At 42.7% G+C, this 19,370-nt stretch overlaps 1 protein-coding gene across 1 annotated transcript; it reads left to right on the forward strand.

The window, feature by feature from the left end:
* Positions 1-356: 356 nt before the first annotated feature.
* On the forward strand, positions 357-2,347 carry LOC105277594 (cuticle protein 18.6). Its single transcript, XM_020031075.2, has 2 exons — positions 357-697; positions 1,852-2,347. Exons 1-2 carry the CDS (start codon positions 376-378, stop codon positions 2,064-2,066), a joined length of 537 nt encoding a protein of 178 aa, XP_019886634.2. The 5' UTR covers positions 357-375; the 3' UTR covers positions 2,067-2,347.
* The last annotated feature ends 17,023 nt before the right edge of the window (positions 2,348-19,370 follow it).

Below are 19,370 nucleotides of genomic sequence, written 5' to 3' on the forward strand. Positions count from 1 at the left end.
ACGTTAAAGTACTTCATCAGAAGCGTCCACCCTTAAAAAATATTTCTACCGCGTTCATCCTCAACTCTACGTTCCTCTTCCTCCTTCCTGACTCTCCCCCTTTCTCGTCGATTTCGTTGCGTAAAATTCTTATTTATCGCAAACCACCCCTCGATATCCCAAGTAAGAAAGTTACGAGGGAAAAATCTGCGTGAACCGAGCCAAGTCGCGGAAATCAAGTTTGCGGCTCATGAGCGCACTGTTTACATCCGCCCTTGATCGATAACGTCGGGAGGGTAGATCGGAAGCGTGCCATGGCGGAGGGCGAGTCTCCGAACGATGCGAGCGCATCGTCCGCATAAACTTCTTGTGTCATAGGTCACCGTCGCGCTAACCATGGGCCTCGCTCTGGTCAATCGATCAATCGCCGGCGTGATACCGCTGGACGGCGGCGTTCTCCATGATCATCATGCCTCGGTGGCTAGCTCGTACATGCACTTCCACGGGCCGGTGCAGGGTCCGGAGTACGAGGTGAAGGTGCCGCACGTCGTGCTGGACCACCACTTCGGCGAGCATAACTACCTGCATCAGGAGCACGAGCATCGCCACCACGACGGCTACACGGTCGACTACGTGGCGAATCCGAAGTACGAGTTCTCGTACGGCGTCGAGGACCATCATACCGGCGACTTTCACGGCCAGAAAGAGTCCAGGGACGGTGAGTGTGAAGAGGACGAGGCTCTCTCGCGGTCTCTCCCAACTTTCGCGTACGACAACGGGTCTTTGAATGCCGGGACTACCTGTAGCGTCGTTTACCTGATTTTCACCGCGACGCGGCATGGTAGCGCGCTGTCGCTGACGCCGGCAAAAATTGCCACGGGTGAAAAGAAAATTGCATTTCCGCCGCAGAGACTGCCCGCGAGCGCAACCCCCGACGCGTCGGGTGAGTCGGTATACGGTCGAACGTGTGTGTGAACGCTGAGGGTATGTGTATAGTGTGATGTACGTGTACGTGTGTGCGTCAACCGTTCGTATGGAACTACGTTTTCTTACTTGGAGCGTGAAGTTGACTCGAGGGATTGTAAACCGACGCCGACGGCGCATCCGTATGATGTCAGAGAGTTATTCAAGAGCATTGTATAGAAGTAGGGAGTTATGTCAGAATTGAGCAAACTTTACGTATTCTTTGACCAGGTAGCGGTTGGATTTTTCCTCAGCGGGAATTTGACTTAGTGTTTTAGTCATGAGTGATCAAAAGACTCGTCAAAAATTATGTACTTGATTATAAACCATGTACTCCGCTTAACAATTATATAATCCAAAAGCAAACGAGACTTTTTCGCATAATATTTCGAATAAACATTTGCTTCATCAGACTTTTAAGTAACTAAATATGTCGTTATGTTTAACGGAAGAACATACTTTTTTTGTCGTGAAATCTTTTTCAATTTTTACTGAAAGCGTAACTTTCAATCATTCAAAGAGCGCCTCAAGGGACATACAAAATTGAAGCAAGTATTTTACTCTTAAACTATTTTACTAAACCAAGCATCGTTCAAATATTATTAAAAATCCCGCTGGGCTTCTATGGAACAACAAAGAGATAAAATATCGACATATAGTATTTATAAATTCCATTGCCGGATCGTGATCATAGAAGGGAAGTGTAACGACTACCGAACAGCCGTTCAGACTTTTTCGGAAACTGCCAACTAAAATATTCGATACGCTACCGGCGCGTACCGAAGAAGAAACCGCGGTAGTATTATTATATTAATAAGATCGATGTTCCATCACTCAATCCGTCAGCTCGCAAGTTCGAGCCGGGGCTAAGAGATACGCTTCCGCCTCATCAAATATTCCTGTCCGCAGGGGGCAAAGTGTCGGGGGAGTACACCGTCAAGGATCCGGGCGGCACTCTGCGAGTTGTCAGTTATCACGCGGACAAGGAGGGCTTCCACGCGGTGGTGCACACTTCCGGAAAGAATGATCATTCGGGTGGGGTCTATGGTGGTCAGGGCCAAGGGCACGATGTGGATGGCCACCTTCACGAGTACGCCGCCGCGCTCGCGGGCGTGGGCTATTGAGAAAAAAGAAGATGATGCCGAGAGGGATGCTGCGCCGTGTGGCAACCGGTGACTGATCGCTTTTGTACCTGGCACGATTACACCCTACTTCCCGAATCGCGTCGACGTTGGTGTTCCCATTTCGCATACCAAAGGCAACAGCGCGCTGTCCGTCCGACATTACACGCGGGGATAACGTATTACATATATATTATATTGCCGTTGTAAATACATACATACATTGTATACGTACGCCATCAATAAACCGATGTGAGCTTAAAGGCGCGTAATTACTTCTCGCGTATTATGTGATACCAGCGGCAATTGTCCCCATCCCGTTCCCCTCGACCGATATACACCGGTACGGTGAGATTATTGATGAAACGTGATGGACAAGTAAACCGTGCTACGGGTATAACTTTTTTTTCACATTCATCGGAAGCCAGTAACTTTTTAATCAAGCCACCCGCGTTCATTTTTAAACTCCCGTCGGAATGGATGAAAAGTTAAAATATACACGCAACCCGCAAGTTATAATTACTCAATCTGCGAGAATTTCTACACTTTACTAGAATTGCCGGATCATTTGAATTTATTAAAAAAGATAAGTGGAGGATGTACTATTATATAATAATATAGAAATATAATAATACTCACGAATCCCCGAAAATATAATAAAACATACGTTCTATTTACATAAGTTTTAATTATAGTATTTCATCAAATTTATTTGAAAAAATATTAACGATATTAATGTTTACATGAATCTTCACGCTTTTATAGGTCGATTTACGCTACCATGTATCATGTGTAAAAAAGGATCTATATTAAAAATCGTATGTATTGCATACGCTAAAGGGTAATATTTTCCATCGAAAAAAAAGAAATAGTTACTTTATTTTATGAAAATGTCAAAAATATTTTATGGACACCGTTCAGGCCGATTATGCGCAGCTGACATGCAGCCGAGCTAATTGCAGAAAGTATACGAACCATGTCACAGCGTATTACGCAGCAATATTCGGAGAAATAAAGCGACGGCACTGCATATGGCGATGCAATTAACTTAAAGTTACGCCGTAAATTAGCTGGCGCATTAGCGCGCGGGACGCTAATACTTTATACGCGCTTACTATAATATAATAGCGCGCAAGTCGGCGTTACAAAGTAACATCTTCTAATTGAGTTCTGATATCGATCATCGATATCTCGCGCGCAGAAATCCGTGCTCTGATATTGATATGCTCTGATAACGCGAGAAAATCACGGAGGTGTTACGATATGTATTAACCCTAATTGTTGGACTGTAAATTTCGAAGCTAATTTCGAGCGTGAATCTATGATAATGTTGATTTTGTTCCTCAAATAAATAATATTTTTATTCAATATATATATATAAATAGATAATAAAATAATTTCTACTTGAGGTATTAAATAATTGCCGGCATCCACATATAAGTGATGTGGCAATCTAAGTGTTAATGAAAATAAACTGCAGAGGGTCAGGTGGTAATAAAACTTCAGACGAAAAAGCTCCGATTATTGCTAATTAGTGAGGATTATCGGGTAACCTCGACGAGTAAGAGCGGAAGAAATAAAAATCCGCCTCGCGGGAATGATCCATCGAGTTTCAGAAACATCGAGTTTCTCAAGTTAAAAGTCGATGTTATTGCAACTGCGCTGTCGCTAAATGAAATAAAGCCGAAAATGCGCTATCTTCAGCGACGCATTCAAAGGTTCACTCGGAGTGCATACTTGGAGTGGCGTACAATCCAATCTCGCGTAGTATTTAATTTACTCGATTGTTAATAAACGATTCGATTGTTAGTTTCTTTGAAAGAATTGTTTTTTGGGAACTGCGTAAAGCGTAGGTACGTTTCCTATTTTTGTGAAAAATTTTTCGAGTACCTAAGTGTCATAAAATAATGATCGCGATGGGCATTATAAAATGATGTCTCGCAAATCCGGTTTGAGAGCGACAAAGTTGTTTTCCAGAAAAACAAGCTAGCGGAAAACGGATAAAAAAATATCACGATGTACTAAAAGCAGGAAAAAGTTTGTGACAAAAAGGGGAATATTTCACGTATGGATATGCAATTAAATTTTTTGTTGAAAGTACGATATATCGGCCAACGGGACAGAAGAGAGAGATTTAATCCGCTCTCTGTGATCTTGAGATTGACAAAGGTGAACGCTGAGCCGGATCGTTATGCATGTCTTGTACAATCTATTCGGTAATCATGAAAGATCGTTATCGAGTGTGCCTTCAAAGAAAAAATATGAAAGAAAAACGTTGATAGCATGCGGAGCAGCAGCGAGCACGCGCTCTGAGAGGGTAAAAGAAACACATGCGTTAATAATGGCGCAGATTTATCGTGATGAAAAAGCAGAAGAAAGGAAAGGAAAAAGATAAGGCTGATAAGAAGAGGAATTAATTGCGCGCAAATCAAAATCGCACGTATTAAATTGATATTATCGCTCGACGCCTCATGACGAACCATCGCGACGCAAATTCGCCGCACGAACTCTGAATCTGCTTTCATTGGAGAAGCCATTTTGCTCGTTTGCACCAAACTCGTCAGGATAGCAGTGCACTGTTGCAAATTTGTTTCCGCAACGAATGTTTCATTAACGGATACAATTACAGAATGTTTCATTAACAGATACAATTACAGGATACATTTTATTGTTTATATCCATTTTACCACAATCATCCAATTAATAACTTTAAATATCAATTAACTCACTTTAAAATAATTTTCGATATCAATTTTATAGCAATCATGAGCTTCATCACTGGGAGGCATGTTTCAATACGCGCAATATTGCGCAACGTGTCTCAATGCTGAACAATAATCGATATCAACGATGACCTGTGATGTCATAATGAACAAAAAGCAGACAATGCCGATCGAGACCGATTAGGCAGAATGTTGCATGCATGAAGCAAGATCGACCATCATCATCCAGTGAAGTATTGCTCTTCCGCGCGAGCAAAAGTGTACGCGCGAGCGCGCGATCTTACGTGCCGTTATCGTTTCGAACGACCGCGATAATGACTGTGTACGCCTGATATTTCGGGGTGTTCGCAACCCCCGAGAGTCAGCTGCCTGCGGCAATTTCCGCAGCACCACGCGAGCTACTAATTACTGCTGGCATCGCGCGCTCATTATTCCTCCCGCTGTTCGTACCCTCGACAAATCGCTCGTGATCGAGCTCCCCGGCCGCCGCGACGAGAATATACGCCTCGTGGCGCACCAAAGCGCCTTATACCTCTCACTTCCGGTGAGCCGCTGAGCTGTGCTCGAGAAAGTCATCGAGAGCGAGTCTCGTCTCGTACATATCAGACCTTTCGTCTCATTTGATCTCGCACCTCTCGCTTTGGTAATTTTTATTGAATGCTCTTTGTCGAAATAGATACGTGCGCCGCGGAAAATTTATTTTGTAATTGGAGAAACGTCCTTTTTCATTAGGAAATTAACGCTTTAATTATCAATGAAATGAACGTACAGTAAACAATTAGTGCGGGAAATTTAGTCGCAGGTGCGGACGTTGTATTGATGTCATTATTTCAACTGCGCGTTAAGTATGTGCTGAGTAATTATCTGCCGGTGTGAATTTTGCCTAGGGTAACAGGTATCTTCGTGCTTTATCAACCGATTGACAACCATTGCTCGCGCCTACGGAGCGAACGAATTAATAATTCATATTGCTGATTGGAACGTTCGGTTGTCTCAATCAAGGCAGCTCATCAACATGACGCGGATGCTGTGTATCGTGGTTTTATTTGCATATACGCGACATTATAATAATTAAAACGCGGACATGCATTATGCAGCATCACACGCACGTGCACGCGCGCGCTGACTAATCTCTAAAATATTTAACTGACAAAACTGGATGTAATTTAGGAGGTTTCAACAAACTGTCGCACTGGTTTAGAGAGAGTTATCTTATTTTTTTCCTTCCCTCCCTTTCTTTCTTTTTCTCTATTTTATTGATGTGAAAGGTATTTAAAAAGAAAACAAACAAGTATATTATTTTATTTTAATATACTACAATATTCTCTCATAACTTCCAAAAAAGTCAATTTCCTGTTAGTTAATTAAAATAATCGTGACAGTTTTACATACGTTGCGGTGATCATTACGTATCCCAAATTAGTTTTATAAACTGGTAGCAGTGTACGTATACAGCCTTGCATATTCCAGGAAAAAAGTCCTGTGCTAGATGCACTTGTAACGCTGCACTCTACTCGACGGTAAATCCATGTACGACCAGCAAGCTCGTCGCATAAAAAAACACGACAGCTCGTCGAGGAAAGTAGACTGTCGATTGGTGGACGTAACGTCTGCGAGTCGTTTTCCGCGCGCATTCCACGGCGGTAAATCATTTTGCCTAATCCTTGACAGATCTCGGTCAAGAAGAGAGACCGCTGAATATGCAGTAGTAAATAAATAATGGATAAACCGGCCTACCGGCTGATATCGGAGGGTTCTTTTATTCATTTCTGAAAATACGTCGGATATTTTTTTCGCCTGAGTTGTTCCGAGAGTTGTACAGTTATTGTCGGGCTGCCGGAAATGCGCGTCGCGACTCTGCCTAATAATTCAGAAACGCTCGGGGACTCCAACAAATGTCCACAATTTCAGATACGACAACGTTTACGGGCTCGCGCGATGGTTCAAACATCCAGTTTTACAAATCGAGTTCCGCGAACGAGCCCCACAACCCCGCGACTCAGCTTTCAAACTCGGAACAGTTAAGAGCAATTTGGTCTTGAAACGATCGGTTTTTGTTTCGCGAGTGCCACATTTTTCGCTATTGCCGAGTGATCGTATCGGCGAATTTGCTGACGCTCGTGCGAGCAAATATTTTCAGCTCACGTGTTGTTGGAAAATAATCGGAGCCAATGTGCCGTGATCACATTGCTCAGAATCAGATTGCTACATGGCTACATACCATTCAAGAATTTCAAAAATCCCATCACGTACCTGAAAAACTGTATTAATTATAAAAAATTATGTTGCTTGAATCCCTTTCAAGTTTTTGATAACTTTGATAACTTTGATATTTCATATATCTTGAGATTAATATTGTTTACGAAATATGCTGCGAAAATTTAATTTTCTTAAAATGTTTATTAAGAATTAATTTTTAATATATTTTAAAAAGCTTCTCAACATCTTAAAAACTATCCAGTCTTTAACAATAATTTAATATTGTTATCCACTTAATCCATCGTGACATGATTCTAGCTATTATTCGTATAACCTTGGTAAAAAAATTACATCATCGTACGAATGCAGCTGAAAACACAGCAAGATACAATTGCAACGGTTTGCTCGAATTATCAATTAACAAATTAGTAGCTGCGTGCTCGTGTGCGAACGTGTGGAATTGCAATCGGTACGATCCATAGGCCGTGCCGGTATTTCCCGACCGATTGAAATACGGGGGTCCATCTCCTCCTCCTTTCCACCCTCGATTTCGACACGCCATAGTATCCAACGGCAAACCTATCGATTATACCGCGTTTCTATCACTCCCGTCCATTTGCAAACTGATTCATTATAATTGCAGCGTCAAAGTGGCCCGTTCGTGCGTCCGCTGATGCATGTGCCATTTTACACACGCGCGTGCGCGCGTCCGCTCGTCATCGCGCTTGTCGTCGCGCGGGTACGTTTACGAGTTTATTTTACGAATAATCCGCCGGTGTCATCGCGCGATAAATCGTTCCTCGAGTTTGATCTCGTAATTGAATTTCTCGCTCCCCTCCCGTTCCACCCCCGTTGCCTACCCCTCCTTCCTCGGCGAAAATTACGTTACGTTAACGCGCGCGAACGTTAACGTCGGCGAACGACAGCTCGGCGGAGGACTAGGTGCTGTAACGTTGCGCGTTACACGCCTCCGACCGGCCCTCAGAAATTGACTACGCGCGTTACACCGAAGGCGCGCGCATTATTTTGATATTATTTATCACGTTTACGGCGCGAGCGGTTTATACGGTAAATAGCGTAACGTATCGCGTCCGCAAGTTGCACGGACGTGCACGTTTGTCGGCGAATCTTGTTTAACGGGGCATTGTCTGCCCCAGCGAGATCACCATTGTTTCTAGCCTGAGCGCTGCCTCCGACATTATTATTATCTACGAGATCGAAGTATTTATACGCGAAAACGCGTATTGTTCATAAATACCTGTTCATGCGAAATGGCCGTCGTAGGATTTAGACCGCGTGAATTTTAGAGTACGTTAAGTTATATTCCGCCTCGGCGGAAGATGCGTCGCGATAACTTCAGATTAAATCTGCCCGCTAGTTGTAACTTTTACGAGGATTCGCTGCAGTATGTGTTGCATATGGGGAAGCGAAGCATTATTCTGGAATGTTGTTTGCGGTATTATTATGTTCCTCAATTACTGCAGCTTCCCTTGAACACTCGCCGAGCAATTATATGTTTATTATACGTTATTTTATATATATTTATTATTATACACGTGTTGTGTATATATTTAGTACTTTTATGATGTTGCGCTCTTCACTTTAATAAAAGATCCATATTTTGTTTTCTGAAAAAACACGCAAGAAAATGCTGCGCTAAAAAGATAAAAGAGGATCGCCTCTCGGCAGTGTATGCATATTTTATCTGTATAAATCCGTTTGTCTCTTTTAAGTTTGCAGTAACATTATTAACATAGAATACCTTTTACAACGTTGCGCTGCTTACTTTAACAAAAAAATTAGTATTTCGTCGAGGAAGAATGTACAAGAGGATGCTGCGATGAGATGACGAGGGGAAAATCGCTCGACGGTCTATACATACATATATATATCTTCGCGAGTTCGTCTTAAGTTTATAGTAACATTATTAAGCGGCCGGGCCAAGGGAGTTTTAAGGGTGGCCGAAGAAACTTCGCGCTGTCGACTGTTTTTCTAACCGCCCCGCAGGGCAGCAACAAAGACGGGAGATCCCGCGTTAATAAGCTTTATTTTTACAGAGCGGACGGACGCTACGAGTAAAACTTTTCGCGACGGACGGCGAGGAGGGGATGCACTTTTTTTCTCTATTTAATTTGGAACGCGTCAGGTGTGGTTAGCGGTATAACGTTCGCAAAGTAGCTAAGTGGTTCAATTGTAGCGCGGCACGAAGCGCGAGACCGGTCTACCGCCGCAGTTCGTGGAAAGATTTTCACGTGGACCGAGTGTGCCAAAGTGCCAAGCGGAAGTGACAAATTTCGGCGTACAGAGGATTAAAAAAAACAAAGAGAGAGAGAGAGGAAAGGAGAGAGCTGTTTTTCTCGCCGCCAGAAGTAACGTCGGAATGAGCAGCGTGAGAATAGCGGGCTTGCGAGAATCTCACAAACTTTGCGAAGCTATCGGACGGATATTCAGTTGCGCGATATACACCGTTTTAATCTTTTGACTCGCCCGTCCTCTGAAGTACCGTCCACTTGGCGAGAAATGTCGGGAGGGATTGACGAAACTGACGTTTTTTTCGCTTGTACGAGTTAAAAACGCATGCGCGCAACGCAACGATTACGTGCGCGCGTTTTTCATCGCAAAGGTCTTCTCCTGTCGGCATTGTAATATGCGTGACGGACTACGCGTCGCGGAAGAACGGTCAAAGTAACGCGATACTCGGCAAAAATGTCCGAGGGTCCAGCAGGTATTCTGATTCTCGGGTGTTCCTTGGATGTCCTCTTTGACAACCGTTTCTATTTCTGCACGCCCGTAAAACGAAGCATTCTGAGGTACATGCACGTATTCGTTACAAATAACGGATAAATGAAGCACCGAAAGGATTCATTGGTACTTGAAGCAGGATGTGACCGCTCCGCCGACCGTAATTTGAATGGCTCGACATTCGGGCTTTGTAGACGCTTCGGGCCAATGAAAGAACCGCGATTATCGAAGTCTGAGTGGTAGAGAGGAGACGAGAGACGACCAGAGGAAGAGAGGAAGAGGGGAAAGGAGGGGGGCAGGTCAAACGAAATGGAATGGAGGCTGTGTTTAAGAGCGAACTGAATCAATAGCCCAGTCTGTGACCCGTAGGCCGAATCTGGGTCATACCGTTATCCAGTTCTCACTCTCTTTCGACTTCCCGCCTCAGCCCTGCATTCGACGCCATCCTCTTCCTTCCCCCATCGCATTACTCGCTCTCTTCGCAGCCCTTATTTCCGCTCTCCGCTCGTCTCCCTATCGCTCTATCTTTCGTTTTCGTTTCCGCGATATTAATGCGTCCGCGCGCTCCGACGATTCGTCTATTTTTCATAAATAAATTCCGCGGACGTTTCGCAGCGAGCGGAAGCCCGGTATATTGTTTGACTTCCTCGCGCTGCATTTGCGACGACGATTTCGTCGCGATCTCTCGACCCTCCCGCGACTGCGACGTTACGGAATTAATTTTACGCTGGGAGATATTAAATTTAAAAGAGCAGCGTGCACGAGTGCGCGCGCAGATCGGACACTCTCCGCGCCGAAATTTTTCTCGTAAAATTGTATCGAGCAACAGCTGCGAAAATTCCTCTGCATAATGGCTCTCCGAGAAGATGACTTCCCAGTTCCGACACGTGTGTAAACTCCTTTGTTATACGACATGCATTCTGGCACAACGTATGCTGTGCTGTACGAGGAGATGTGCACATGTCCCATAAGACTGACGTCTTCAAACCTCCATAGAATTATGAGTGACCTGACTTTAATCATGCGAGTATAGAGTAGCTCATAAATATCTCAGGGATTGGTTTTATCTCGAAAATCGAAGGCATTTGGAGGCGCTTTGCGTTATCATTGATTATGTATAATATGTCTTGCACATCTCTCACATTGTTTATTATATATATATATATACAGGGTGGCCCATTTTAATTTATACAGTCGATTTTTTAAAAAACTAAAAGAGATACGAAAAAATGTTTCAGACAGACATGTCACGATTTCGAGGGGGACATAAGATGATACCATTGGTTTGACCTTGAATAGTCGTTTGAAGGTCACGCGAAGATCACCTTCAATTTCTTAAATTGAAACCCCAACTTTTTATTGCAGATTCTTATTTTCCATCGAAAAGTAAGTAACTTTTGTCTGAAACATTTTTCCGAAAAATGTCATCTTATGTCCTTAAAATGATCTTCAAGATGAGTTTTGAGGACATTTTAAGGACATAAGATGACATTTTTCGAAAAAATGTTTCAAACAAAAGTTACTTACTTTTCGATGGAGAATAATAATCTGCAATAAAAAGTTGGGGTTTCAATTTAAGAAATTGAAGGTGATCTTCGCGTGACCTTCAAACGACTATTCAAGGTCAAACCAATGGTATCATCTTATGTCCCCCTCGAAATCGTGACATGTTTGAAACATTTTTTCGTATCTCTTTTAGTGTTTTAAAAAATCGACTGTATAAATTAAAATGGGCCACCCTGTATATTGTTAATATTTGCACTTTTGTCTGTGTGAATTGCAATTAGAAATTCCGAAGATCCCCGCGGGAGACACGCAGATCGCTCTCGTTGAAACCGGCTGCAGCGGTATAATCTTGGATAACTCGATTAGTCTCGAATCTGCATACATGATGGGATCTTGTATGGAGCACAGGCTCGGTTGATTACAAATAATGTCTGCATTATGAAATTAGAGTGTCAGTGATAATCAATAGCGCCGTTGTCTCATTATAATGGAAAGATTCACGTCTGATTATGTAACATAATATGTATAAAGAAATTTATATATGACAGAGTAATGTAATATTTTTATAATTTTTTCTAACAGCAATACTAGAAACAATGACATCAAGATATGAAAATGTGTAATAGAAATAATACTGGAAAGATGTATAATATAAATTATAATTTAAATGCTGCTTTTAATAAATCTCGAAAATTATACGTTCCAGCATCGCGATTATTTAGTAAGTATTAGCAAATGTTATTCACGCATTCACCTGTTATTTCAAGTTTATAATCGCACATAAAATGATGCCGATAAATAATGAATAAATAGCAAATTGTGTTTACATATTCGATAATTACCGATAAACTGGTAAGTTATTATTGTATTGAATATTAAATTAACATCGTCACATATAAAATGTCATTTAACAGTAACGCATGACAAAACTTTAGCGAAACAGATGGACCACGCAGATAGTAGTGCCCGTGATCGATAACTCTACCGAATAAATTTCTACTTCCGCAGTGGAGAACAAATCATTTCTGCCTATCCAATATTTCACCAGCTGAGAAAAAGCGCGTCGCTCGGCGGTCGCGTGATTGCGCACCACCGGCACGATTTTATCGAGGAGAAAAGGTGGTCGCGGGTGTTATTATCTCAGCGTGCGAAACGACACTCTACGATCTATGAACTCGATACGCTTCGAGGATGCTTCACAAATGATACTCGAGCCGGCTCGCGCGCGAGCTCGCAGGATCACGCACGGTTTGACGCTGCGACGAGTATGCACACTCATTTATGCCCGTGACAATGAGGCATGGTGTGTCAATCCCTAGGGAGACGGATAACAGCCTGAGCTGGCGCGACGATAACGCCGAAGGGCGGAAATGTAACATGCTGGCATTCTTCGCACGCGATGATTATCACGAATGCGAAGTCGTTTCGCAGAGTAATTTAAACTTTACTAATTATTACTAATTATTTTGCATTCGTTGTTGTATTAATTTTTATGTTAGTTTCTATGTTAGTTTTTATTATAATTTTTTAATTTTTGACAGTTACAGAAATAAATTTGTAACAAAGTTTAATTTGTAATAAAACTATCTTTATAACACAATTTTGTCTCCTACAAATAAAAGCAGGAAGACATTTATGCTGTTTATACGTTTATGTAAGAACGAGTGTTTTTGGCGGAGAGTATTAATTAAAGAAAGTCTCGTGTAAAGAGCAACTTGAAAAAGGGTAATTTGCTCAAAGCGAGAGATCTGAGGCAAGAAAATGTAAACTGAGAGGTCCAGATGGGATGGAAGGTCGCGAAAAAAGCGGCCGAGTGCATAAATGTGATGTAAAATAGCTTTGACGTAATTTTGCTGAAAAGTGATTTTATATATTCATACTCGTAGTTCTAACAGATCTTTAAAATCCAATATTTAAACTGCTCAAAGCTACCTTTAAACGGAGGAAAACAGTAAATACCATATCAGCGGGTTTTATCAGTTTTTATTTAAATCTTAAAACATGCAAATTAACAAAAATGACAAAATAATATGTAGAGCATCTAAATTATAAAAAAATATATCATATAATCAAGTATCTTCATACAGCTGACTTCAAAACATTTTCACGATTCTTTGATATGCATGCACTGCATTATGCGATTCGTGTTACAGCAAAGTCAGTAACAATTCAACAATCGTTCCCCATCGCACAGTTTTTCATCGCATTTTCACAAAATCTGCATTTCGCTCGTTTGTTTCGCTTCAAACCGCGCACAGCTCACTTGTATCACTGAACCTCTTCAGTTACAAACAACCCTGTTAGCGATTCCCTTTGCTTCCACCTGTTATAAACTGAAACATGCAAATGGCCGATGCCGAGACTCTTTTCTACCGCTAAATAAATCCGCTATGCACGCGGAAGGGATGAAGGGTCGATCCTGCATGATTCAAACGAGCATCCAACTAAACCGCGACGAGGCGCGGGAATCTCGTCGAGTTTTATCGCGACGGCGCGCAAATCCGCAGACAGACGCGTAAGCGGTCCTTCACACAGCGGGAGGAAAGGGAGGAAAGCAGGAAAAAATCTCAGGGCGACAAAGGGATGGTATGTAGACGAAAAGCGAATCTGGGTGCGGAGAGGACACAAGACTGTGCGCCGCTGAATATGCAACGTCACGTCTCGCGTCCGGAGCGTCGCGGCGCCAAATCCTCCACCTCCGAAGAACCGTCAGGCGCTCATCGTGCTTGACTATCGAAGCTTTCATTCGCCACCCGAGATCATCCCCCGTCATCTATTTAACCCTTAGCTGGCTTTCGCGCGATCACACACGTTGTGTGCACACGCCATCGCCGTGTACATACGTGTAAAACGAGCGAGCGAGCAAGCGAGCGAGCGTACTCATGGACTCCTTCGAATCGCCTCGTGCTTTATTTATGAAGCGTTTACCTACTTTGCGGTGGACGAGTGCGGTTTGGATTTAATGAAACGACGCGGATAACCGTCGGATGACACGGCATCTCGTTAGCTCCGAGATATCGGGCTGCGTGATCGTATACAACGCGATCGTGACACAGGGCATTTCCATTAAGGGGACGCGGAATGAACAGTGTTCTGTAATGATATTGCTTGATTTTTTTCACTACAGATAAATTGTCATCGCGAATAAAATCAAATTATTTGAAAATTTCGAAATAGGTTTGTATGTAGGTATCTATCTCAATTTTGAAAGAGAACGGAAGAAAAACTCTAACAAAGTTTATTATTGTTGCCTCGTAAAAAAATAGAAAATATATTTTGCAAATTTATGCAATAAAGTCTTTCTTTTACTGCAACTTGTCTTAAATCTCTTCTTTGTCTATTTTTTCTTGAAAATTTCCTCTGATTCACATGCTAATGTATTATTGCATGCGCAAGTTATTGAAAGTGAATTCTCAGAAAGGCAGTTGTCGCGAATCTCGGTTTCACTTGATAAACTCTACGTATCGAGAAAAATGCTGTCCGACTTTTTGTTCCCGCGCGTTATTCTTTCGAGATATTCTTACATGCGGTAGCGCAGTCGACCGCAGCAGTAATCCTTTCGAGATTTCTCGGATTTGTTGGAGTCATGCCAGACCAGAGGTAAAAATGGGAAAGTACGGTTCGAGAACGCGTTACAAAATATCGCACGCTATTGTGGCTCCGTGGGCGGCGCTGGTAAATCATTTGTTATTAAAAATGTACCAGTGCAATGTAAAAATATAGGCTCTCACGCTACTTGAAAATTTATGAGAACTGCTGTGCAATTCGTTATCTTATTTTTATGAACAATGGTTCAGATCTTCATCGGACATTCTTAACCAACATTGATTCTCACGACACTATTTATTTTAATTTTGAGACGACTTCTTTTATAGCGCTTTTCTATGAAATATTGATCGCTCAGTCGTTCATCTGCGACGAAGATTACGTTGTCAGGAAATCACCGTCGAGTTAATTTATGCTAAGTGCAATGGCGGCGAAACGAGATTCTATAACGTTATTGGTCGTCGGGGGTGCAGCGTAATAAAGATAAGAGTAGTCAGTCATTCCTGGGAGATGATTCTTGAACCGCCAGCGTATTGCTTTCCATCTTCCTTATCTTCAAGCTCGAGCTTTTGAGCACTTCGGGTCGCATTGCTCGCGCACTCGCGAGCGTAATGAAGCTTTCGCGCTTCGATCATCATCAAGAACCTGAGACAATAATTAACGACTTGTTCAGATTAAAGTATCCGCCGACGAAAGACAGTGCATCTTGACGTATACATATACATGTAGAAACGAACACACTTGCGATTCAAGTCGAGTAATAAAAAAAATAAAGAAAGGAAAAAAAAGGAAAGAGAGAGAGAGAGAGAGAAAAGAAGAGTGCTCTTCTTATCATAAGGTATCTTTTTCCCTCTTACGCAACGAACGATTGCATTCTTTAAATCAGTTTTCATGAAAGAGCGAGAGAAAGCAAGAGAGAGAGAGAAAGGAAGGGAAAAGAGCGGAAAGCTGTTTTGAAAAGATGCGCAGCCAGTGCAACCGATAATTGACTACCCGCCAATATTCCTGCGGAACGTCGCGTTTTTCACGCTTGGCGTTCGCGCGCCAGCTCGCTCACGTTGGCGTTTTCATAAAAATTCGTTACAGATAGGCGACCGATACGTCGATACGCAAACACGCCGCGAAAAATCGCTCTGTTGCACCCTCCGGTGGCGCGCCTCCGCTCGCTGTGGATTACGCGCGCGCGCGAGCAAAAAAATCGGCCCGCGGGAGGGTTGCGCGTGGACGGCGGGAGCGAATGGGAGAGCGAGAGGAGAGGAGAGAAAACACGCGGGAGGAAGCCGAGTCCGAAGGGTATTCGTTCCGCCGCCGAGGCTTGGAAATTGGCCAACTTTCAGCGCGGCTAGATAGGCGAGGGTAGACTCTCCTCACCCGAGTGGCAATTGAATTTTTATATCTGTCGAGCGAGAAGCGAACGTCACGGTAAAAACTGTCGAACGTCCCTCTCTCTCTCTCCCTCTACCTCAGCTGTGTCATCCTTGCTCTCGCTCTGTCTCTTTCTGCCCCTCTACCTGCTTCAAGTTTGCCCGAGACGAAAGGCACCGAGACATTGGCGAGAAATGTCATCTGTCTGGCGCAACGCGTCTGTACCTACTACACGACCAGCTTTCCTTGTTCGCCATGACGTTTCACATTTCCGCGTTACATTCGTCCTCATATCGTGTCGTATTTTATTATTATGTCATGTGATTGGTCTTAGCGATGTAACGGTTGTATTATATATATTAAAGTTTACGCGTTTCTCTAAATATCTTTTCGATAGTATGTAGAAATCGTCTCAGTATATTACGCTCAATTGTGCATCACTTTCGGATAACATTGTGCACTAAATAAAATGAATATTTATTGTTCCTCGTACCTATGGTAGAAATAATTCAAGTTGAAAAGGAGATGAATTTTGCTTCTCGTTGCAGATAGGGTATCTGATTCTCTGTATAAATTAATATTTATGCATGATATGTAAAATGATCTCAGTAATTATATTATATTACATATTTCTTTTTTCTACAGATCATTTCTCTCCGTTGTATTGTGTATTATTTTGGTGAAATTTTTCTGCAGAACAGTGTGTACAATCGCAGTTTCATATAGAAACTGGTTACAAAATTTTCGTAATATTCCGACGAACTATATCAAGCAACTATTGAATTCCAGTGACGACCCATTGAATGCCAACGGAATTTTTCGGTAGTGGTCCTGCCAGTTTGATCCCCGTGACTCATCGATATCTGTCCTCTATTTTGCTTAGAATATTTTTCCTTTGCATCCCAGTCGCGCGTTATTGCTCCCGCGGCATTTATTGTCGCAGAAATATTTGATGTAATGAAAAATATCAGAGCGGACCCTTGCGGCATGCGAAGTGAAAAACGATCCACGGGTTCAAATATATTTCAATATTGACAAAAAGTATTCAAACTCAGAGAGTATCGCGCGTTAAACGTGCATCGCTGTCGAAATTCAAACACTAACATCAAAATAAAAAAGATAGTGTATAGTAATAAAGATAGTGTTCATCATTACATCATTATCCGCAAAATTTACAGCGAGTAGTTCAATTTCACAGCTGCTTCGATACATAAGAACTCAATTATACAAATATATAATATCCGATGTAAGAAACATATGAGCACGCATTTCAAGAACATAAAATACTCTTAAAAGCTTTCCATCTGACAATAAAAAATGCGTTCTCGACAAGGGTTTACGATGGACTCTTGCTTTGCAAATCTCTAATGACAGCTTATATAGGCGAAAGTCGTTCTCATACAATGTTCGACCGTCGCGCGACGTTTACTTTGATTTCTCCTTGGTCGATTAACGCCGAGTGACATCACTCGCGGATTTCTCCTCTCGAGCGATGCCGCGCGTGTACTCCTCGCGTGATTTCGCACTCAAGACGCACACTCTTGCGTGCAAGAGATGGAGGAAGGCGATTATCGACGAGATGACGAGACGAGCATAAGATGCATAACTCTTGTTTGGCGAACAAACTAAATGAATTAGAAACTCGCGCCGTCGCGTGCGCGCGCTGCTCGTTTGCCAGATGCCGCGTTTCCGGCGACGATCCATGTGCACCATGTGACTGCTCATCTCCGAGTCAATTACTTCCTAATGCCGCCGATGGCACCGTTGGCACTCGATTCCATCTGCTCGCAAATGAACCTTGTCATGTGTCTCGCCAGAAGCCGCGATGGATTACAGAGGGGGAGGGGGAAAGGGGGTGTATTTCCGGCGTGTTCATCGCGACCGCGCGCGTGTCCGCCGTTTCCATTAACGCTACGATCTTGTAGCAACCACGTGGCGTAAATTTATTTATTTATGTACTTACGCATCGCGTTGAAAAGTAAGCTCGTTCCCACTTCGTTATTCGGAAAATGCGGATGTTTATACATATTTAAAAATGTATTTTAATCCTTCATGCGGAAATTAGTCGTGACGCTGCGTGTAAATATTGGAATAGCTGAGCGTAGTAAGTGAGTGAGTTTGCTTCTGCGAGAGTAATTTTCTTCTTGAAGATCGCATTAACAGAAAGTTTTTGTACAAAATGTTATCTTTACGGAACCGTTTACTTTCTTGCCTGCTGCATTCGTCTGTTTTTTTTAACGTTTGCAAAAAGATTATATTTATTATATATTCAGCATGTTAGCATTCAGAGCAAAGCGTGCTTCTTCGAGGACATCCTCAAAGAAGCATTCTTATCGCTTTTTCCATTTAATTAGTAAGCAAACCGGTCTCTTTTTTCCCGATTTAATCAGTAAAGTAACTTGGTCTTTACTCAGTAAGAAATAGATGAACCTTATATAATGTTATCCGCATTAAACCTGCGGATGCTTCGCGCATCCATTAACTCGTGGATAATGAGGAAAGTTCGTACGTTAATGTATTTTCCAAAAAGCCATTGTACAATAACTTTCTATCGCGCGTTCCATTCACGATCTCGCGAACTTCAATCGTGAGCGCATTATCGGCAAGATGCATTTTCTTCCGATCTCCAGAAGAACAAGAATAAAGTAAATAAGTAAATAAAGTAAATAAAATAAGATAGAAGCGGGATAAAAAAGATACGCTACATAATGCTCATAATACACTACAAATTATCAAGTCGCTCGGGAGCGCGAGCGTCCCATAACGCTCTCGCGCGAGTCCCTCCGCAAAAGGGGAACAATTCGGGATATCTCGCGTCCCGGCATGTAGAAATCACAATTTCATTTGAACCCGAGAACCGTAACCTCGCCTGTAAGACGGGTTTTTCAATCCCTGTAAGTGAAACGAAAATCCGTGGGAGCTGCGAAACTGCGGGCGAGGCGAGTCGACGCGCGTATCTCGTCGACAGGCTTGATCGGATATCGCGAATCCCTTTGCGAATATCGACCTACTCGCGTATACGGAGCGGAACGACGATGCAGCGAGGAAATGCACCAGCGGGCGCCGGTGGTACGCCACACTCATCTGCATCTCCGTACGTCGGGGAGAGAAAAGGTGCAATGAAAAAGCGTTGTTATGGGCATCCACTCTATTTTTCATAAGGAAGACGCTTTATGCAAACGCGATAATCGATATCGGCGTGTAAAACGCGAGAGGTTTGAAAACG

Source organism: Ooceraea biroi, chromosome 7, assembly GCF_003672135.1.
Source record: "Ooceraea biroi isolate clonal line C1 chromosome 7, Obir_v5.4, whole genome shotgun sequence".
Lineage (NCBI taxonomy): Eukaryota > Metazoa > Arthropoda > Insecta > Hymenoptera > Formicidae > Ooceraea > Ooceraea biroi.